Genomic DNA, 22,934 nt, shown 5'->3' on the forward strand with positions numbered 1-22,934 from the left:
AGTACAAGAGCCCAGCTGTGGCTACACCCAAGATGGACTCTGAGTCACAAGTTTTCACACTTTGATGAGCTTTGTTTCATTTCCATATTGGGGGTCATTGCCCAATTCCAGCTCCAGGTTCTGCAGTCCCACCCTCCCAGGTTGCTCCCCTCCATTCCCTGTTGTTTGCACTTTTTGGGGCTGGAGCTGCAGCGGTGTCCTTGGTTCTGGGGCTGGACAAGGATTGTTCCGTGTGACTGGGCTGTGAGGAGAACAGCTGACACTTTATATGGATGACTCCTCTCCTCTTGATGAACTGAGAATTGATTATCTCGGTGGTAGACCGAGAGTTGGTGATCTGAAAGATGAATGTACTAGAAATTTGGTGGTGGGGGGAGGAAATGTTTTTGGAAGGTTTTCATGTTTTCCTGTGTGTTTCTTGTTGCATTTAGTTGTAGTTTAGTCAATAAAGTTTTCCTTCCTTTATTTCTAAGTAGAGGCCTGCTTTGCTTATTCCTGGTCACATCTCACAGCAGGCACCAGAGAGAGTGTATTTTCATAAGAGCACTGGCATTGAGCCAGCGTTAAACCATGACAATGGAGTTCAGAGTTATGTACCAATGCAGTACAGAATCCAGAAAATATGAAAGCTCAAACTGAAGGCATCATCTTAGCCATGATGACTCCTTGGTAAAGTGTTTTAAATTTGACTTTTGCGTAGATCCGACGCCCGTCTTCACAGAGATGACATTGATATTTGCTTCAGCAAAACGCTGAATTCCTGCAAAGTGCCCCAGATCCGCTATGCCAGCGTGGAGCGCCTCCTGGAGCGGCTGACGGACCTGCGGTTCCTGAGCATCGACTTCCTCAACACCTTCCTGCACACCTACCGCATCTTCACCACCGCCGCCGTGGTCCTGGAGAAGCTGTCTGACATCTACAGGCGCCCCTTCACCTCCATTCCTGTCAGGTGAGCCTGGGGTTGGCACCTTCCTGGGACTTCTCTGTCAGAGATTTCTGGGAGAGATATCACAGCGTTGGTCATTGTTTGTTTTGTGGGCATTTTTCTCATTGTTTTCTGCTTGTAAATAATCTAAGAGAAAGGTTCTTAGTGTGTAAACAGGACACCAGTTTTATGGAGGGTCTGTCTCAGCTATATGCCCAAGCTTTGAGGATGAAGTGTCACACAGATTTTGCAGTGCTATGCAGATTTGTTAAAAATTGAAGCGTTTTTACTTAAATCTGTTCAGTGTTTGCTACCATGTGTCACATTCACATTCTCTGAAAAAATCCCTTTGCCCAGGATTTTTCTCCTGGGAAGCTGAGAAGCCTCAGAGAAAAATGAAAACAAACATCTCATTTGCTTCTCCTGTGTTTTGCTGCTTTGGAATGTGTTTGGAGATTGTTTATCCAACAGGTAGCTGTTTCATTGGATTCTGCTGTGAGTTGTTTTCACTCTTTGGCCAATCAGTGCCAAGCTGTGTCGGGACTCTGGAGAGAGTCATGGGTTTTCATTATTATCTTTTTAGCATTCTGTAAGTATCCTTTCTGTATTCTTTGGTATACTTACATAGTACAGTATTCTTTAGTATGAAAAAATAATAATAATAAATTAGCCTTCTCAGAACATGAAGTCAGATTGATCTTTCCTTCCTTCATTGGGGCACCCCACAAATACAATAACCGTGTGGCTCTTTTTGTGTCTCTGCCTCTCAGGTCCTTGGAGCTGTTCTTTGCCACCAGTCAAAACAACAGAGGGGAGTACCTGGCTGACGGGAAGTCGCCACACCTCTGCCGCAAGTTTTCCTCTCCTCCTCCCCTGTCCCTCTCCAGGACCTCCTCACCCGCCAGGACCCGCAAGCTCTCCCTGACCTCCCCGCTGAACTCCAGGATCGGCGCCCTGGACCTCTCGGCCTCGTCTGTGGCCAGCAGCCCTACCTCAAGCTACAGCCCGGCCACGTCGCCGCCGCCCACGGGCAGCAAGGCGCCGCTGGACCTGAGCCGCGGGCTGTCGTCCCCCGAGCAGAGCCCGGGCTCGGCCGAGGACAGCCTGGAGAACCCGCGCCTGGACCTCTGCAACAAGCTGAGGAGGAGCATCCGCAGAGGTATTCCATGCCCACTGGAACCCAGCGTGCTGCTGCCTGCTTGGGAACAATGGATGTGGGCGTTTGGATAAGTCCCTGCCCTTTGCCCAGGCCTCTGGCAGCAGGCAGCAGCTTTATGGAGGTGCCCAGCATCCCAAACCCCACTCTTGTTCACAAGTGCTGTGATAATGGCTGATTCGGTCTATTAGAGAATGAATTATTTATTTATTTGTTAGACAAAAAACTAACAGATATAAGACTTTTAACAAACTAATACCAGAGAGGAATAAGGACAAAAGCAAAACTACTAATAGATATATACAGCATGAGATTAAAAGGACCTATAAATGCTACAGCTAGTGAAGAAATGATAGAACTTAGGATTCAATGGCTTTTACCATCCAGTCAGTTGTTAGTGAGGCACACATGGAGATCCTTTCCCTCAATCCCCAGGGAAGCATCCATGGAATCTGTGTCCAAACTCCAGAGAAAAGTCTCAAACACTTTCAGGGTGTGGGAGGCTTCTGCCTCTGTGGTAACTCGTGTGTCTTTTACAGTTTGTAAGACAGTCAGGAATATTTCTTTTATCTCTTCCCACATCTGCTCTCCAGACTGAGATGTTGATTGTTAGCTGGGCCTGAGCCCTTTTGGTGCTGGAGATGATCCCTTTGGGCCTTGCAGCCTGGCTTATCTCTTCATATCTGCACCCAGTCTGTGGTAGAGAGGGGAGGACACTCCTGGCACACTGCTGCTCCTCTGGCCGAGGTTCTGCTGAGCTCTCTGTTCCCAGCCCTTTGCTGCTCCTTCCCAGGATCACAGAATGGTCTGGGTGGCAAGAGACCTTAAGGCTCATCTCATTCCAGCCCACAGCACTTTGTCTGTTTTCACTTCAGTGCAGTGTAAGGAGAAAGGCAGAAGAGAATATTTGATGCCAGTTGTGTTTGCTGAGGTGAGAGATTTTTGAGTTGTACCGTGTACTGCAGGAAGTGAAATATTAAGTTAAAAAGAAAGATCTAACAGCTTTAACATGTTTGCATAGAGGGCTGGTTTTCCAGGGAGATTCCATCAGTAATCCAAATAAATAATGCCTTTGATGTGCTCGGTACATTGGTGACATTTGTTCCAGGTGGTGTGAATGTCACCTGGTTATCCCTCCAGAAGGTACAAGTCTAAAATAGATTAATTGCTCCTGAGCAAATGCCTGTTTCCTCTAGGGATTCTGTAAGGCACCTTGAAATATGTTTTACTTCCAGAGGGCTGAAGCTGGTTGATAAAAGCCTCAATGTGGGTGTCTAGGGTTGGGAGCATTGTAGTTATAGATGGCAAAGCAAGGAAGTCTCATAGGAAACATAAGTGGACATTATTTCTCCTTTGGGGACAGAGGAATGATCTTCTTAATTGGAATAGAACTTTGCAGTAATCTTTTTTTATTGTTGTAACACTAAACAGAAATGATGCAATTTAAAAATGCTTTTATTATTCCTAAAATTAATATTTAAAAATGGTTGTACATGGCTGGGCTTACAATCTGAGGAATTCGATCTGTAAATCTGAGCAAAATGTAGCTCAATTTTAGTTGGCAGTACTATAATAACAAAAAATTAAAGAGAGGAAAAAAGAAAAGGATTACCAAATACAAAGTAAGACAAATGTGTTTGAAAAGTTATGTCTGCTCCCTACTGAATGAATTAGCAGTGCCCTGCTAATAAATTAGATGTTTCATTGTGCCAGGGGATTGTTTTTACAGAATGCTGCCTATTGTTTAACAAAAAGAAATCCCATTTTAACAGGGAAGTTATCCACTGTAGCGTTCTAGGAGCCTGCCCATCAAAGCAGGGGCTGGTGTCATTAGAATAATGTTGGGTTTTGGACCATGGGATGGTCTATACAACACCTGATCTGCTGACACCTGATGGGATGCACCTCTCAGACGGAAGAGAGTTTCTAGCATATGAACTAGGAGGATTCATCAATAGAGCTTTAAACTAGTTTGGAAGGGGGAAGGGACAAAACCAGATCGTGGGAGGCGGTGGGGTGATGCACTTGAGGAACTGAGGGCTGGTGGGAGGTGTTGGCTACAACAGACCAGAGCTGAAGAGTTTCTGCTCCAACACACACAGCATGAAGGCCAAACGAGAGGTGCATGGATCCTCGGCCCAGTCCCAGTGATTTGACATCACTAGCATAAGTGAAACTTTACCAGGATGAGTGCTGTGATTGAAGTGCTCTATTGAACAGTTACAGACTGTTTAGGAAGAACAGGGCAGATGAGGCAGAGGGAGGCACTGTATGTAACAGAAGGGTTAGAATGTAGGGAAGTCACAGCTGAGAGCCTCTGGGTAGGAATCAAGGGGCAGTGAAAGGATGCAGATGTCTCTGTGGGAGTCTGCCTTTTTCCCAATCTGGAAATGGAACTTGAAATAATTTTAGACAGAAGGTAATATAAGAGTGGAGCTTTATTTGAAGGCCTTCAGAGGCAGTTATGGAAAAACGTCCACAAAAAACCAGCCCCACAGGGGTGAGTACCTTTTATGGGTGTTAGGAATTTGTAAAATTGATAAAAAACACCAATTGGGAGTACAAATGGTGAGGTAACTCTCTCCCAGGTTAAATCCCTTCTTTAGAGTCTAAGATTACTAAAACACCTGGATGCCAACTTCATGTACAAGTACTAGGAGGGCTGACTAGGAAAGGTGCCCTCCTTGACTGGTTGCTTGTTAATGGAGAGGGTTGTATGAATGACATGATTGCTGGCTATCTTGCTACAGCAGCCACAAAGTGATTTAGATTAAAATCTCTTTTGCTAGGAGGAAAAGTGTCAGAAAATTTTCACCCTTGGACATGAGTAGAGCGGACTTTAGGCTGCTCGGGGAAATAGTGATCAAGATCCCTGGGAAAATTCTTCTGAAGGTGCTGGGGTCCATTAGTGTGGGTCACATTTAAGGTATCACCTACAGGCACGGGAAGCAGCAATTCCAAAATGCTGAAAGTCAAACAGGTGCGACAGGAGGCTGGCTTGGCTGAACAGGGATCTTCTTTTGGAGGTAAAGCAGAAAAGGAAGGTGTGTGCCCAGCAGGAGAAGGTAGGGTGACATGGCAGGACCACAGAGATGGTGCTCTGCAGGAAGAAAATGTTTGCAGCCAAAGCGTAACTGGAGGCAAAACTTGCCAGAACTGTGGGTGGCCATAAAAAGAGGATTTTAAAATACATTGGCAAAAAACAGTGCAGAAGTCACACTGGCCTATTCCAGAATGAGGATGGTCAACTCACAAATAGAGAACTTGACAAGACAGGGATATGTATTGTTTTTCTTACCTCTCTTCAGCATGGGCTAAGGGAGTCCCAGTGCCCTGAGCTGAATGACCATGGTTTGAGAATGATAAACTCACAGTTAATCCTGAAGTTGTAGGGATCTGCTGCACCAGCTGCATCCCTATAAATCTATGGAGCCTGATGGGATTCATCTCAGACTACTCAAAGAGCTGGCTGATGTAATTGTGAGGCTTCTCTCGATATTTGAACAGTCTTGGATGTCTGGAGAGGCCCCAGTTGAGTGGATGCTGGTAAACATTGTCCCAGTTTTCAAAAAGCGCAGGAAGGGTGACCCTGGAAACTACAGGGCCATCAGTCTCACTTCAGCACCTGGTAAGGTCATGGAGAAAATTGCCCTGGGAGGTATTGGAAAACACCTTGAGGCATCATGTTACAGAAAAGTGGACACAACCTCCCTAGCACCACTGCAGCACTGAGCAGCAGCCAGTCCTCATTCAGCTGGAGGCACAAGGGGCTGTCCCCTCTCAGATACTGTGTGTGCATGCTGAGCACAGAAAAGGCTCCTGTTCCCAGGCTGTGTTGTACAGGTGTGCTCACAGGTTCTCCCAGAACAAACATAGATAGGATAATCATCCCCCCAAAGTCATCAACCCTTTTCACATGAGTTTGTCTGTCTGAGGGGTCCAAACAATGGTCTCTGGTGGTGGTAGGCCCTGAAGTGACAATTGACCACCCCATGAGTTCAGTGTTACTTTCCCAAATATGGAGCTGAGTTAGTCTAACTAATGTAATTGGTTATTTTGGAGATGAAAGTGTATTCTCCTGCTCCTCTTCTTGGTTGATGTTTAACGTGATCCCCATTATGCAGTTCCACAGGCCAGTGATTTCACAAAATAATCATTGTCTTTTCCCTACCAGCTGAGCAAACAGGTATTCATCTGGCAACAATAGGTCAGCATGGCTTCACAAGGGGGAGGTCCTGCTGGTCACACCCGAGTTCCTTCTGTGACAGGGTGACACACCTGGGTGACCCAGGAGAGGCAGTGATGTGATCTTTCTGGACTGCATCAAAGCTTTGGATACAGTCTCTCCCAGGATCCATCTGGACAAAGTGTTCAGCCCACAGGTGGTTAAAACCATCGTGGGCAATGGGCTCCTGAGGCAGGCACAGAGCATGGCGGTGGCTGGCACTGGTCACTGCTGGGGTTCCAGGGTTCTGTCCTCAGCCCCTGCTCTTCAACATCTGCATTAGCAACCTGGACACAGGACTCTAAGGAGTACTAAGTAAGTTTACTGATGAGATTAAATTGGGAAGATCTGTCAACTCCCTTGAGGGCAGAGAGGCCCTGCAGAGGGAGTTCAGCAAATGAGGGGTGGGAATTCACCAAGTGTGCCGGGTTTAACAAGGGATTCTGCACCTGGGATGGGCACCCCTGGCTGTGTGGATGTCCTGGGGAACAAGGGCTGGAGAGCAGCTGTGGGATGAGACTTGGGGATCCTGGTCCATGTCCAGTTTGATCTGAGTCAGCGGTGGCCCGGAGCCAGGAGGGACATCCCTGTCCTGGGGGGTACCAGGCCCAGCATCACTCGCTGGGCCAGCCTCACCTCGACTCTCGGGGACAGTTTTGGGCATGTCAGAACGAGGTAGAGCTGTTAGAGAGTGCCCAAAAGAGAGACATGGGGATGGTAAAGGGTCTGGAGGGGCCACACGAGGAGCAGCTGAGGGTGCTTGGTGTGTTCAGCTGGAGCAGAGGAGATAAGGCAGAGCTCAGCAGGGGCTGCAGCTCCTTCCAAGGGACAGCTCCCATCTCTGCTCCCTGTGACAGGGACAGGAGCCAGGAGCTGGGACAGGGCAGGTCAGGCTGGAGGTCAGGAAAGGTTCTGCTTCCCCAGAGGGTAACTGCTGGCACTGCCCAGGCTCCCCAGGGAATGGGCACGGCCCCGGGGCTGCCAGAGCTCCAGCAGAGCTTGGACAGTGCTCCAGGGGTGCCCAGGGTGGCATTGCTGGGGCTCTGGGCAGGGCACGGGTAGCACTGGGTGATCCTTGGGTCCCTTCCAGCTCAGGAGATTCTGTGGTTCTATGATATTTGCTCACGCTTTATGCTTTCAAAAAATATTGGTCAGCTGTTGTGCGTAATCATGGATATTACATATGCAGTATGCTGGATGTTTTTACACTAATTGCGCCACAGAATATTTGTGTATATATAGAGAGAGAGAGAAAGATATTGTTTTTTCTGTGCAAAGTTGAGCAAATTCTTCGTGTGCACCACTTTAGCCACCGATGTGGCTAAAAATCAATGTGATGATAGCACAGCATATCCCAAAATACAGGCCATGTATTGAAATTAATCACAGACAGGTAACTACTGTCTTAGCTGTAACATTTTTTTCTAGACATTGTAAAGTGAACTGGTAAAGAGCAGGTTGTTCTACCCATGTGTAGGCAGTGGGCACTGTTGGGGAGTTATTCACATTTCTCACTGTGGTCTGTCAAAGCTGGAAGCATTACCTGGGCAGCACGAGGAGCATTTGGAAATGGCCAGAGGCCCATATAAATGATAAATTGCTGTCAGTGCAGTCTCCCACCCCTTTGGGCATCTCCTGCTGAACAGCTTGCGCTCAGTCTGGAGGAATTTGCAGGCAGAGAGTTCTCTCCTGCAGTAGCTCTGTCCAGCTGCATGCAGAATGCTGGTGAAAATGAGGAACTTTAAAAAGAAATCTCATCAGGGGGATGAAAATGGGTAGTCCTGTTGCTCTGATACTGCCAGAGTTCCAAAAAAACATCTCTGGCTTACTTTAAGTCCAGCACAACTGCACAAATTCTGTTTCTGAGGACATATTATTATGGTGATTGCTGTTCTCTATGACTGTTGTCCGTTTACAGGCTGGGATTTTCACCTTCTTTCCCTACCTTCAAAGTTGTTTGCTTTCAGAATTTCAGTTTTCCAGAGTTTTTGTTTATATTTAGCCCTGTAAACACAATGCTTGTGCTGCAGGCAGAGCTGTCATTCACATCAAATGCAGGATGTATTTTGTCAGCTTGTTTTCCCTCAGTTTGGAAGTACTGTTTATCCCATTCCTCTTTTTATTCTTCTGATAAAAGAACTCCACTGTAGACTAGTCTGCTCTCCAGTGCTGTTTAGCAATTCTATTGGTCAGATTTTGATTACCCTTTGTTATTGAACAAGGATTATTTTCCCTAGGTCATAGAATATTTGTGAGTTCAAGTACCCTTATTATGTGTGCATGTCACTGCATATTCTCCTGATTGAAAGTGCAGTTTTATCCAACACACTTTAAAACTGACAATTTGCTGGTTTTCACCAACTTGTTTGTTTATTTGTTTTTGCTGTTTTCACCGAGCTGTTTTTTATTTATTTATTTGTTTGTTTGTTATGAGCTTTTGTGTCAGTGGTACAAGACTTTCCCACTCCTTTAACTCCATCCAGAGGATAATTATTGCTGAGTTAATGGCAAAATCGCATGGCAAATTACAGGCGCGGCACTGTTTGAAACAACAGTAAACCAAATTACGCCTGATCATCAGCACTGACATTTCTTCTCTTTTAAAGCAGCAGTTCTGGAGACTGTGTCAGTGGACAGGACGATTCCTGAGAGCGCCTCAGTGGTGGACACTGCAGAGCTGTCCCCGTGCAGGTCCCCTTCGACGCCGCGTCACCTGCGCTACCGGCAGCCGGGAGGTGAGAGCACTTCCAGCAGAGCTTGGGCACTGTGCCCGTGGTCTGTGCAGGGCAGCAGAAAGCACTAATAACGTCCCAATCGTCCGGCTTGCTTGCGTTTTTCTTGTTTCTCAGGTGTTAAAAATAAAAGAGCCATTAAAATGTGAAGTGCGCCTGTTAAATTTGAGCGGCAATAATGAGGCATGGAAGCGCGTTGAGGCTTCAGTATGATTCAGTGTTCTGAAATAGCTCAAGCAGGATGTGCCCAAGTTCAAGACTAATATTGAATCAGTCCTGTTCTCACAGAACTCTCAAGACTCTGACATATTTTTTTCAGCTGATGAGGGGACATATTTTGGGCACCATCTGTAATCATGAAACACACAGCACCCATTGTTGTCAATGGGGAGGGACTGCGTCTGTTTCTTTGTGTGATGCTGAACATTTACAGATGGTCTCACATTATTCATTCCAAAATTTGAAAAGGCTGCTCAGTTGAAGAGGAAAAAGAGAGCTGGATCTCCTCAAATAACTCTCACGTGGCTCTTTGAAATCATTAGCAGGGCTGTGAGCTGCGTCCATGAAGACTTAAAATGCTAACAGCTCCTGCAGGACAAGTTTCTGGGCAGGTGTTTCATACCTGGGACTAAAACAGAAGCAGAGCAGAGCCTTCTCACCTGTTCCCAGGACATTTTAGATTCAAGCCAATAGTAATTTGATGTGATTGGGCACATTTGTGGCAAGAAGGCAAGATCTGGGAGCTGGAAACTGTGGACAGTGTCATCAGAATTCTAGTTAAAAGACAGTGTTCACAGCACTCCCTGTAGAGAAAGTTTGATAGAATCTGCAAAACTCTGCTCATCCTGAGCAGTGACCAGGGTAAATATGTGAATCCAGTTATCAGAAGATGGTGAATATCTTTAACTCTCTGACATAACTTTTTGTTTAGGTTAATTTTCTATGCCATTGCTTTTTCTTTAGATATTTTTCCCCCCTCCTATTTGGTTAATATCTTGTTCCACCTCAGCAGTGTCTTAGATGTTTTTCCTATGGCAATATTAATTATACCAATGTGGAAATATAAACCATATATATGATTAGTATACTTCTACTGTCTTTCACAGAAAATCATCTGACAGTTTAAATAAATACAATGTCCACAAAGTTACGAACATTACTGAAGATTCTAAGTCTTGTGGCTGGTTGATAAAATGTTTGTAGGAGTTAATTTTTTCCTGTCCTTCCCCTTTACAGTGCAGACTGCTGACAACAGCCACTGCTCGGTGTCTCCTGCTTCTGCTTTTGCCATTGCCACAGCAGCAGCCGGGCACGGGAGCCCACCAGGTGAGGGGTGTGCTGTGCAAGCAGGTGACACACAGGTGCTCAAGGGGTGAATGTTCCTCAAGAACAGACCTCTGTGTTCTCATGAGTGATGTTCTCATCTCAGCCTGGGCTAGTGGAAGGCGTCCCTGCCCATGGCAGAGCTGGAACTGGGTATTTTTAAGGTAATTTCCAACCCTATTGGTCGATTTCTTAGTATTTCTAATCCATCCTATTACTGGAAAATTAATATTTTACATGTACATGATGTGCTAAGCATCCAAATAATATCCTTCTTGTTTGGCTTTTTTTAAAAATCACTTACAGATTAAGATTTCATTTCTTAAAATGAGGTTTTCTATGTCCAAAGGTGGTCAATTTTACTTATTGCGAGTGTATACTGTATTTTTCTTTGGAAAGCAGCTACTGACTGAGGGTATTTAGTGCAACATAAAATACTTCATTTAAGTTTTGAATGTGCTGCTTATCTTGCTGTGTACCCTTTGACATAATAATATCTTCCACTAACAGGGTCCTTTCATAGGTCATGTTGCACATAAACAGCAATTTTTTTAAAGTCTACAAAATCAATTTCCCTTTGGCTTGACAAATCCACAGTTCATTTTGAATATGTGTGACAAAGCACAATCCAGCTGTAAACTCATTCTTGCCTCTTTCCCACTGGAATGTCAAAAAATTGCTTTGAAGACCTCAGTCTCAAAATCACCCATGAAAATCTGTGTAAGACTGTAAATGGTCCCTATGGATCTCAGTGGATTTTGTATCCAGTATGTCTAGAGCTCTGGTCATTACTTGATGGGTGAGATGACACCAGGAGAAAATAATTTCTGCATGAGCGTGCATCACTGCTCCTCTTAGCCTTGTGTACTTCCCATGATCTTTAGATTACAAGACAGTGATGTTCAGTGTTAGAAACTTTATCAGAGAATCATTTAGGCTGGAAAATCCCTCCCAGATCATCAGGTTCAGCCTGTGCCTGATCCCCACTGTGTCCCCAGCCCAGAGCTCCGAGTGCCACCTGCAGGTGCCACCTGCAGGGCTGGGCACTCCCAACCCCCCTGGGCAGTGCCAAGGCAGCTCCTGAGCCCCCTTTCCATGGGGAAATTCCTGCTGTGCCCACCCTGAGCTGCCCTGGCCCAGCCTGAGGCCGTTCCCTCTGCTCCTGTCCCCGTTCCCCCTGGCTGTGCCCTCCTGGCAGGAGCTGTGCAGAGCCACAAGGGCGCCCTGAGCCTCCTTTGCTCCAGGCTGAGCCCCTTCCCGGCTCCCTCAGCCTCTCCTGGGGCTCCATTCCCTTCCCAGCTCTGTTCCCTGGTCAGGCTCCATTCCCTTCCCGGCTCCCTCAGCCCCTCCTGGGCTCCATTCCCTTCCCGGCTCCCTCAGCCCCTCCTGGGCTCCATTCCCTTCCCGGCTCCCTCAGCCTCTCCTGGGGCTCCATTCCCTTCCCAGCTCTGTTCCCTGGTCAGGCTCCATTCCCTTCCCGGCTCCCTCAGCCTCTCCTGGGGCTCCATTCCCTTCCCAGCTCTGTTCCCTGGTCAGGCTCCATTCCCTTCCCAGCTCCCTCAGCCCCTCCTGGGCTCCATTCCCTTCCCAGCTCTGTCCCCTGGACTCTCCAGCCCCTCAGAGGGGCCCAAGCTGGACCCAGCCCTGGAGATGGAGCCTGGGCAGGGCCAGCACAGGGACAGTCACTGCCCCGTGCTCCTGGCACAGCCCTGGGCCCTCCTGGCCACCTAGCCCCCCTGGCTGGTGTGCAGCCTGTCCCAGCTTCCCAGCCCCTCTGCCCAGCCTGGATTGCCAGGGGTTGTTGTCACCCAGGGGCAGGGCCTGGCACTTGCCCTTGTTGGCCCTCATAGCCATGGCTGTGGCCCACGGTCCAGCCTGTGCAGAGCCCTCAGTGCTGCAGAGCCCTCCTGCCCTCCAGCAGATCCACACTGCTCCCACCCTGGTGTCACCCATGAGCCTGCTGGCAGAGCACTCGGTCCCCTGGAACAGGTTGTGAACAGGATGGCCCAGCACTGCTCCCTGGGGACACTGCTGGTGACGAGCTGGGTCAGCACTGTGCCAGCACTGTCCCCACTGTCCCAGCACTGTCCCCAGTGTCCCAGTACTGTCAGCAGTGGGGCAGCACTGTCCCAGCACTGTCCCAGCACTGTCCCCACTGTCCCAACACTGTCCCCAGTGTCCCAGCACTGTCCCAGCACTGTCCCCACTGTCCCTGGGCCAGGCCACCAGCCAGTCCCTCTCCCAGAGCAGATGCCCCTCTGCAGGCCCCAGGATGCAGCTTTTCCAGGAGGTGCAGTGGCAGTCCAGGTGACACATCCACACCTTCCCCTCACCTGCCAGGGAGATCAGCTGGTCACAGGAGGAGAGCATGTTGGAGCTGCCTTTCCTACACCCCTGCTGGCTGCGTGCGGGGATTTGTGAAGGAGTTTTGAATGAGTTAGAGGTGAGAACTCTGAGTTTTTTAGGTGATGTGGTTTATTGTTCTTACCTTTTACATAGACAGGAAAGGTAAATTCTGCTCACATCCTCACCACATGGCTCAGAAGGTCACAAGACCTCTAGTTACAAGACATTTTAAGGATTTATTGACCAATAAAGCACTGCCAACAAGGATATTTATGCTTTTGAACCAATCTTTAAATATTTTGTCTTATGGACACTTGCTACAGTGCACGTTTTCTTAGCCAATCATGTAAATGGCACACAAACCTACAGTGCTGCATTCTCATCTCCTTGTTTACCTCTGCAACTCCTTTTATTTTTTCTATATCTTAAACTCTAAAACTCTAAACTTTCCTTTATTTAGCTCAGTGTGTCTCTGCTTTAAACTATAAATCCTCATTCTCACTTCCAGCACCTGAGTTTGGGAGCCTTTCCCAAGGTCTCAGATCAAATCCTGGGTTTAACTCTAAGCTTTGGCTGACAGGCCCAAGGTTCTGAGAATTCCCTGCATTTCAGATTTCAACAGCTGGGTCTGGCTCTGTGCTTGTCCTGTATGTATGATCACACTGTCTGGTGAACCTGTTACAAACTTCTGTTTAGCAATTTTTATTTGAATGATGAATATTCTCTGCCTTTGGAATCAGACTCTGCATGAAAACACTGACACAATTTGCTTTATGATTTAACCCAGTACATTTACAGATTGTTTGGAAAGCAAAGTAAGGATGGAAAATACTGGGGTTTTCCCACTAAGAACTAATTCAATTGAAAAATACTGCTTTTGTATTGTTAAAACTACTGCTTTTCAATATTCATAGTACTGAAGTATGAGAGAAAACATGGTCTTCAATTATGCAGTCAGTAGAAGGAACATCAAAGCTTGGGAATGTTGAAAGGGAAAAACAACATTCCTAACATTTGTAAGTTCTTTTTCCTGTTGCAGTTTAACTGAGCTCTTCATTGAAGGTCATTCTCCCAAATGATGTAAAAAACAGAAGGCTGTGCAGCCAATTTGACACAAAAATGTGTGGTTTTGACTCTCAGAAGATTAAGTTAGAGTTATCCAGCGTCCACCTGAAATGAGTAGAAAAACTGAAGGTTGCAAACCAGACCTTATACCATGGAATCACTTGTTTTGTAACTTGGTGTAATTATTCATGGTAGAGGCAGTACTAAACTTGCAACGTCATGAAGTTCAAATTTGGCTAAACCAAATTTTATTTATTTCCCCTGTGTGTTTTGTCGTGATTGTGAGATTTTTTTTTTTTGAAGAGCACCTTTTATTCCCCTCTGGTTCCTGGCGTTGTTTGTTTTGTAGGCTGGACATGACCAGTCAGTGAATCAGTTCGGGGAGTGAATGACATTGGTGGGGCTTTTTGTTCTCTGCTCAGTCATTCCTTGGCTTCCCTGCTGCAGACACTGTGACGTGTGTAATTTACAGTACTCCTACGTGGAGCATGAGCAGAGTGGCAGATGAAATCCAGTGTTGGTTAATACCAAGTGATGCACACGAGGCAAAGCAGTGTGAGCTCTGCACCTGGAAGGACTGGCTCAGGACTGGGGATGAGAACAGGTCCTTTCCTGAAGTGATCTGGGTGCTCAGCAGGAGCCAGAAAGGTGAAGAAAACATCAGGAATTGTATGGAAAGGAGCAGGAGAGACGACTATGGTACCACAGTACAAATGCAGAATTTGTACAGATATTGAAGGGTATGTACAGTCCTGACTGAGGTGAGAGAGTGAGAGTTTGAAATCAGGGATGGGGTGAGGCATGAAATAACTTCTGTGCATGTGAAGTTTAGAGAAGAGAGGGCTGGAGAGTGGGTGAGAACATTCTGTAAAAGGCTGGATGGGTAAAAGGGAAGGATAGCAGCAGTGGTGAAAACAGTGGTGTGGGTAAAGGGTTGGACTCAGTGCTCTAAGAGGTCCTTTCCAGCCCTACCAATTCTACAATTCCAAGACTTTCTGTCTTTTCTGTTGCAAGATGTAGGCCATCAGATGCTTTTCATGGAGCCAGGTTTTAGAATGAGCTGGAGTTTGTGGCTCTTTGGGCCATCAGTAGAAGCTCAGTGAGGTTCTGCTGAGGAACACCCCAAAGGGAACAGACTTACCTGGGTTCCAGAGTAGAAAGTTACCTGCAAGCAGGGGTTGTTTGAGGTTACCAGACTGGCACAGTAGAACCAGACCAGCAGCTGAAATCAGCTGGGCATCGTGGGGGAGTATTAGGAGGTACAAGTCGCCTGTGTGTCTTCTGTCCTCACTGCTCCCTGAAGTCTTCTGGCTATTTGGTGTTTTGCTGTTATTTTTTAAATGTTATGTGTGAGTTTATTTAGTTATTTTATTTTGGGGATCTTTGGGGTTTACTGCTGATTGTTTTATTTTGTTTACCCAGGGTATGAGGCCTTAGCTCTTCTCCCATCTCCCAGTTGTGCCTGGGATGCACTGGGACACACTGGGTAACAGACTCACAGCAAAGGCCTGTGCTCACACACTCCCTCAGAGCCAGCCATGGAGGACATGCAGTTATCTTCTGTGGAGAGTTCTGGCCACAGCGTTTCAGCATGGCTGTCCCCATGCAATGATAACTTTGTAAAGTGAGAAGTATGCAAAGCCCTGGACAGCCCTCACATGATGTACATTGGCTTTAACTCTCTTTAGATAAGCACCTAGGGGAGCACTGCCTGTGCTGGTCCTGAATTGTGAATGAAACCTTTCTCTAAATCAGGATGGTTCAGTTTCTCATGCCTTTCAGCAGGTGTTTTTTAACTTACTGATTTTATTGCTATTATTTCCATTTATTTTACAGTTAACTGCTTTGATGATGTCAAGCAAGCTGTGCTGCTTTCCCTATTGTTTAATTTATCTGCTTGGTTAAAAATTAATCTCTACCTATCTTAAAAATATTCTTTCTGTTCTCTTCGAGAAAACTTGCATTTTAGTTGTTTATTTTAACAGCATCATAAAGATAAAAAGAAACATGAAGTGAAAGTACAGAGAGTTAAATAAGGCACCCCATGTGCACAACTTGGGGCCTGTATGGATGATAATATTCACAATAGGGATAAATAGAGTAGGTTCTGTCTTTTACGTGTCATTTCTCATCTGAGGGATGTGAGGGATGGCTCATGGCTTGCTGGAGCTGAAGTGCTCTGTCACCATTAATTGGCTGTTGCACACCTTATTCTTTTCCCAATTTGTAAAAATAGTACAGCCATACTAACAGATTCTAACATAGGAATGGACTTCAGCAGTTTCTTCTCCCTCTGTTTATATACCTCTATAAAACTGGTTCTGATTTCTGCTTTAATCAGTGACAAATCCACACAGACGTTCTTTAGATCTGCTCCCACGTCTGCCTTATAATAATGGAAAAGTCCCTACAGAACTGTGAATGTGAGTGGTCTCATCCCACCAGGTATGCTGCTAATCCCTTGTTTTAGCTTTGCCATGAGTAGTCGTGGAGCAGAGCTGCAGCTGCAGGGAGCCCCATCTCCTTGGGAGAGAATTCCTCCCCTCTCCAAGTCTGTCACACAGGCAGTGTCAAAACAAGCAGAGAGACTGGAAACGTGGGAGAGGAACCTCCTGCCAAAATACTCACCAATCATCTCTAGTCTTGCTGCAGAAACCCTACAGATGTTACAGCAGTTAGGCAACAGCAGTGTAATCTACACAGCACCCACACAAACCCTGGCACTAGATAAAAACAATTTTCATGGAGAATTATTTCTTCCACCTGTGGCTGCTGGAACTCATGAATTTCCCTGGTTTATTTTTGTACAATTCTTTGAGACATGTTGTTGCTTTTTTTTTTTTTTTTTTGCATTCCTTATCTTTTTATTTACATCTCTCCTGCGCAGAATCAGTGCACAGTGCCAGCATTAGTAAGATATCACACACTGATTCTTAAAGAAAAAACACCTTTTGGTGTTTCTTTACCAAAACTCCTCTCCCTGCAGGCCCTCATACTTGTTAACACTCACAAGGTATGAAGGTGCTTTCTGTGACCTGAGGAAATTTGATTTTAAAATATCTGAACAGTTCTATGGATGAAGCCAGCTTAGCAAAATAATTCCATTTTTGTTAATAGTTAATAAAGTAAGAAGTATTTGCATAAACATAGGAAACATAGAGATTTCTTCTCTCCTGTGAATGTAATACAACTTGATGAACAGCCGTTAATTCCAAAACCAGTCATTTTATTTTGAAATGGTTCTATCAAACATGAGCTTCAAGGAGACTGTTCTGACAAAAAATTTAAATTCAAAATGTAAACTAATCTAGGGCATTTTTTATTTAACAATTCTACCAGATAAGTTGAAAGAACTCTGAGAATTTTGGTGTTCCTCAGCTCAAGCTGGAGGATGATCTCCCCACACGGACAGTTAATATTAGACAAGAAGCAAATGCTTCCACCCAAACAAACGAGCTGTTCCCTAATGAACACAGCAGCTTTATTTCAAAAGCTCTGGCACACGATTTTAGCTGGTACATTGTATTTCCAGCATGCCTCAAAGCTGCCTTCCTCCTCTTCCTCCTCCTCCTCCTGCAGCCCACCGACCACGCTGTGGGAAGGTCCCATTTCTCACCAGAACAAGGTGACCTTGTGGGGCAGGCTGGCAGTGGGATGGGAGCTGTGGTTCGCACGAGGGCCTGGCTTCCTCAGTACAAGCATTTGTTTTTTTGAGGCACATGTGAGAGGCAGAGGGCGAAAAAGATGCAGGGGAAAAAAGAGTCTTTGGGGGAGTATCTCTGACAAATAATGATCTTCACATAGGAAAATCTGCCCTGGGCTAGTGAGAAGGACAGATAGGTTTAATCTCTCTAATTTTAGTGATTTAAAGGAGCGATTAAAATGACAGCTTGGAGCTGCTACACAAAAATGAATTGCATATATATGACCCCTTTCAATTAACTGACTGCACACATCTTGGGTGCTAAATTACCTTTGGCTTGAGTTACTTATTTCCTTCTCTTTTCACAAAGAAGCAACCTTAATCTAAATTGCCCTCAGTTTTAGGCCAGAAAAACTGACCTGACTGTTGACTATGCCTTTTCTTGGCATCCTCTGGTTTTGCATAGCTCTCACAGTCTGCCTGCAGAAGCGACCAGACCTTTCCAGCTGCAGCAGATTCTCACTGAAGCCAGTGCAAAACCCGCTCTGTTCATTTGTTGCATGCCAGTGGTGCTGAATGCCAGTGGTGTCATCCTTCAGAGCAATGCAGAGCACCTGGGCACTCCAAAGTGCCTGCTGGTGCTGCTGCCATGTGCTGCCACTGCCTGCTCTGCCCTTTGCACGAGGCTTTATTGCAGCCCGTGCGTTCTGGGCTGACGGATCTGCCTTCGTGTCACTGCCTAGGGAGGGATAGAGTTCCTTTCTGAATCTAAAACTGTGTAAAAAAGGTAGTTGTAGGCTACATTTCACCGATTTTTAGTGCAGTAGCTACGTGCATAACCCGTGCGTCAGTGAAAGAGGAGATGTACAAAGGGAAGTGTGTAATCCTTTTGCATTGTAAATGTCTGATTTATTTTGAGCTGGCTATTACTCTATTCTTGATCACGGTCTGGGGTGAAACATTGTAGGCCCTTTCAATAGTTTCTGGGATGTAGAGCTGCCAAACCTCAATTTTGGAGCAGCTGAGTGTGGTTGAAGACAAGCAGTGTGGAAATACTTTTGTGAAAGTGTCAAATTCAGTAGCCACTGGAATGAGAGTGGAAAGTTCTCCTCTCTCAGAGGTGCTCTAGGAGTTTGTCAGCTGTAACATAACCCAACTGTAACAGCAATAGCAAATAGAAATGGACCTTTGTAAATTACAGCTGTGGTTTCCAGAATGACAAATCTCTAGAAAGCCATATAAGCACTGAGGTTGAGCCAGATGAGTCCTGCGAGCTCTCAGGCTGACACACTTTAGCCCTGCTTGATTGCTCTCACAATATTAAGAGGGGATGAAAATTAGCTGGAAGTAGTAATTCACGTTCCATAAAGATCCAGAGTGGGTCTTGTGTGGGTCTTTCCATTCTGACAAATCAGGCACAGCCTGATTAAGGCTGTTTATCTTAAAACATCAAAATTATCATGAGAAAGTTTCGCAGAAGTTTTCAGGGAGAGCTGCCTGGCTTATTTTGGGTTGTGACCAGCGGAGCTGTTCTGCAGTCATTTGGACAACTTGCCAGCTCCCAGTGCGACAATATTTTTGTTTTGTTTGTTCTGGCAGAGGCACTAATTGGAGTAATGGAACGACAGAGCTCGTGCCAAGTGATGGCAGGGAGCTCAGGCCTGGCGTGTGCTGGGAGGGGACGCGGTGGCTGCTCTGCTGCTGCCAGGTGCACCCAGCCCTCAGCTCGGGGAGGAGACCCGGAGGGGCAGCACAGCGTGGGCAGGCGCTCCCAGGGGGATCCTGCTGGCCCCCGCCATGGAAAACTGTGTGCAAACACACTTGATGCTCTAAACAGATGCAGGGTTCCCTCTTGGCTGCCACTGTCTTGCACACACACACGTACGTGTAGTTCTGCTTTCAAGGGTGTCAGCTGTCGTGTTCGGGGAGAATTTTCCTGATTCTGAGCACAGGAATAATAAAGCGGCATTACACCATCACGTTTCCTGAGATGGAGATTCTGGTGCATGCAGCTGAGTTACTATGGGATTTGGCAAAGATTAGAATTAAGCGAGGCTTTTAAGGGAAATATTTGCTTTCTTTTTTCCATTGTGAGAGGACAGACTGGGAGAGATTTCCTTGCTGTGTTACGTGGAAGGCAAGCAAACAATATCTGATGTGATTTTGAGCTGGCTTCTACACTGTGTGGCTGGCTGGGTTATCCAGCCCTGTGCTGTGCTAAATGCCTCAAATTGCATCAGTGGCTACATGCTGACCTTTGGAAAGGTATATATTTCTTCCTGAATTTGTCTGAAAGTATCCATGTCTGAAGCAAAACTGGAAAATGTGTGTCATTTTGTAGTTGATTCTCAGTGTGGTGTCACAAACATTGCTGGTTATAACAGTAATTCTGCACTCCAGTAATAATCTGGGCTATAACATTTCAGTCCTCTACTGGGAAAGCTTCGTGGAACTTCCTTCTTCTGACTCCAGACATGAAAGAAAACAATTTTGGTGGTGATGTCCCAAGTAAAAATTAAGATAAGGCTTTCTAAGTGGTTGGTAGAAGACTGTAATTTTATCTGTTCTTCCTCAGGTTATGGTGAAACTCCAGGTTTGAGTCTAGGGGCACCTCATCTGCTGTCAGAGAGACAGGATGCCATCAAATCGTGCCCTGCTTATCAATCCTGCTTGTGTTCTGACTCTCCCAGTGCCACTCTTCGTCAGGAATTTAACATGTTTAATTCCCAGAAAATCAAGATGTAGGACCTGTTAACCTTCCCTGGTCCTTTACACAGGACAGCCAAGTCCTTTTCCTTGTCATTTTTGTGTAACTAATGGCTCTAGGCAGGAACTGGGGAAGTGAGCACTTGTTCCCTCTTGGGAGCACATTTTAATGAGTTTCCCAGACCCATTTCTGCAGATTCACAGAGGTCTGAGAGGCACTGTGGCCTGCACGTTGAACTTCCTTGAAGTTCCCATCTCATTTAAAAAAAAACTCTTTGTGGGAAATGTTCACTGTGTTACTCCACAGCTGACACTGTTCTCCCCTGAAAATGATTGTGTGACCAAAAAATGTCAGTTTAGCCCCGAGCAGTGTCCCTTTCTGAGGCTGCAGGGCTGTCACCAAAGCAGAGTGACCAGGGCTGTGCCTGATGTGGGCTCTGTGAGGGGTTGGGGTCATCAGGGGCTGTCCATGCCCTGGCAGGGGGCAAATGGGACCCCTGTTCTGGGCCGCTTCATTCACAAATTTTAACAAAAATTTTTGCTTTGCGATTTTAGATAATTGGCTACACAGTTGATTCTTATTTGCATTTTGCTTAGACAATGGCTTGAAAATTAAAGGGTTGCATCAAAACTGATCCCTGCTCTGGGAATTAGGAAATAGGAGAAAATAATGATTTTTTTTCCCCTGCCAGTTTGGCAGAAATTTAGGATCTCTTGCTTTTACTTATGTATTCCTTATTTTGATTTAATATCTTGCTCCTCAGCTTGCTCTGAGGAGCTGGCTGCTCAGGAAATAAGTATTTTCACTGGACACTTCCTGAGTTACAGAGCTGAGAAACATTTGTTTCCTGACCTATTGGAGCAAGTCCTGAGCAGCTGCAGTGGCGTGCAGTGGAGAGAAGTTTGGGGAGGATTTTTTATGCCTTTTTTCTTTCATTCCATTCCCCCTGCACCCAAGTGTTGCATGCGTAATTAATATTAGTTTAAGCTTCCAATATGACCCAGTCCTAAATGGTCTGAAAGCTGCTTGTGAGACAGACATGTTGTTCAGAGATTTTTTTTGGTGACTGGTGTGCATCCTGCCAGCTTTTGTTTTTCATGACAGTCAACTCTCTGTTCACAGATGGTCTGAAAAATGATACATTTGGCTCCTTGCAATTATCGCCTCCTTTCCATTTAACCTTTATTCCCACTGACATTATAAAAATATGAATAATCTCACAAAGTACTTCCTTCAACTTTAATGAGTTAAAGGTAAAAATTCAAAGAGCCATTTTATGTGATTTCCTCTTTTTATCTGTACATTGTCACAACCTGTATTTCAACTTTTTTTCTTTGTGGTACTGAGCACTTTAAGCATCTGAAAGCTTCCTTTGAATAGTTCTTGAAAAGACTGTGAACATTATGCAATAAATATCTGCTGTACTCCTCTTCATATTGATGATAGAGCAAGTTAAAAGTGTAGATGAAGTGTCATTAGGGAAATCAAGAGCAAGGGATCATTTGAGATGCAGAAAAACATCAATGGGTAAAAATTGCTTGTCTCCTCCCTGAAAGATAAAAGATGCAGAAGGAGCACGGACAAACGTATAAATGTATAAGAAATATCAGCTGCAGTGTTGCCATTCTTCTGTTCAAAGCAGATAATTCAAACATTATTGCGGTGAAAAAAAAGAAGTCTCAGGTGTACTAAAGGTTTAATATAATTGTATAGGGTTATATACAATATAATTGTTAAGGCCTGCTCAGAAAGGCTCTTCTTTGTCAGTTGTTCCCTATAGATTTTTATGTAAGTTGTAGGGAAAAAAAAAAAAGCGCCGTCGCATTGCACATTTTCCATGGTATTCAGAAACCTGAGAGCACAATTGGCAGCAGCAACCTTTGAAATTCAGGATCCGCTCCTTCCTACAGATACATCTATAAACAAAGGCACAAGATTTGGCTGGTTTTATCTAAGGCTCCACCAGGAAAATTGGGCTTGTGAGTTTACCTATGGATGCACACAAAATCACTTCTTGTGTGCAAAAAAAAGTGATTTTGAAGATGTACACAAGTGGTTTTGGTTATGACATTGACCCGTTGTTGTCTCTCTTTGCTGGTGCTGAAAGAAGAAAAGGACAGAATGTTCTTCTGTTGCTGCTGAGTTTTAGCTTAACCAAATACAGTACATTTTTGTATTTTACTTTAAGATGAGCTACTGATTTTTAATAATAAATTGTGTCATTCGTAACAGCAAGCATGTTTTCAATGTTTAGCAATTTTTAAATATATTTTTCTCAAGAGTGAGGTTGATGTGCTCTCCTGAGAGAATATTTCTATTAAAAAACCCAGAAATCTCAAGAGTGTTTGCTAATTATAGCTATAACAGCAATCGTGTTTTTAAGGACTTTTGAAGGACAAATCTTCAAATTTGAATATTTCTGTGAGCTTAAAGGAATATTTTCATTTTTGTGGTAGTCATGCTTTAAGCATATAATCTCAAAGATTATAATAATTCTCAGAGCAACCATAGTGTTATAATGAGGAGATAAAATACATTCTTGATCTTGAAGGTATTCTTTAGCCACTTACCTTTCTCTCCCAACCATTAAACTGAAATTATTTTGCTGGACTGATGTATTTTTAGACTTCTGGATTTAATCCAAGTTTACTGCATAATCTTGACACGGCTGCTTTATCTCAATGCCGTGTTCTTTAAATTTCTCTGATTAGAAAAAGCCTTTCTAAATCAAGGGTCATTTAAAAATAGTTTACCAACCTTTCCCTTAAATATTTTGCAGAAATTAAACGCAGTCACTAGGTCTCTATCTGTG

General features: G+C 45.1%; 1 protein-coding gene across 4 annotated transcripts in view; it reads left to right on the forward strand.

The window, feature by feature from the left end:
* The window catches only part of RASGRF2 (Ras protein specific guanine nucleotide releasing factor 2), a 121,783-nt gene that overhangs the window by 68,824 nt on the left and 30,025 nt on the right, over positions 1-22,934 (forward strand). For 2 of the 4 annotated variants that reach the window (XM_054287598.1, XM_054287600.1), the window contains exons 14-17: positions 701-949; positions 1,696-2,084; positions 8,913-9,041; positions 10,275-10,364. In XM_054287598.1, the coding sequence (XP_054143573.1) occupies positions 701-949; positions 1,696-2,084; positions 8,913-9,041; positions 10,275-10,364 (857 nt within the window). The remainder of the gene's footprint in view (positions 1-700; positions 950-1,695; positions 2,085-8,912; positions 9,042-10,274; positions 10,365-22,934) is intronic. The other 2 variants (XM_054287599.1, XM_054287601.1) reach the window with 1 other exon arrangement.

Source organism: Melozone crissalis, unplaced genomic scaffold (assembly GCF_028551555.1).
Source record: "Melozone crissalis strain CALT ecotype California unplaced genomic scaffold, PUWL_Pcris_2 ptg000060l_1, whole genome shotgun sequence".
NCBI classification, from domain to species: domain Eukaryota; kingdom Metazoa; phylum Chordata; class Aves; order Passeriformes; family Passerellidae; genus Melozone; species Melozone crissalis.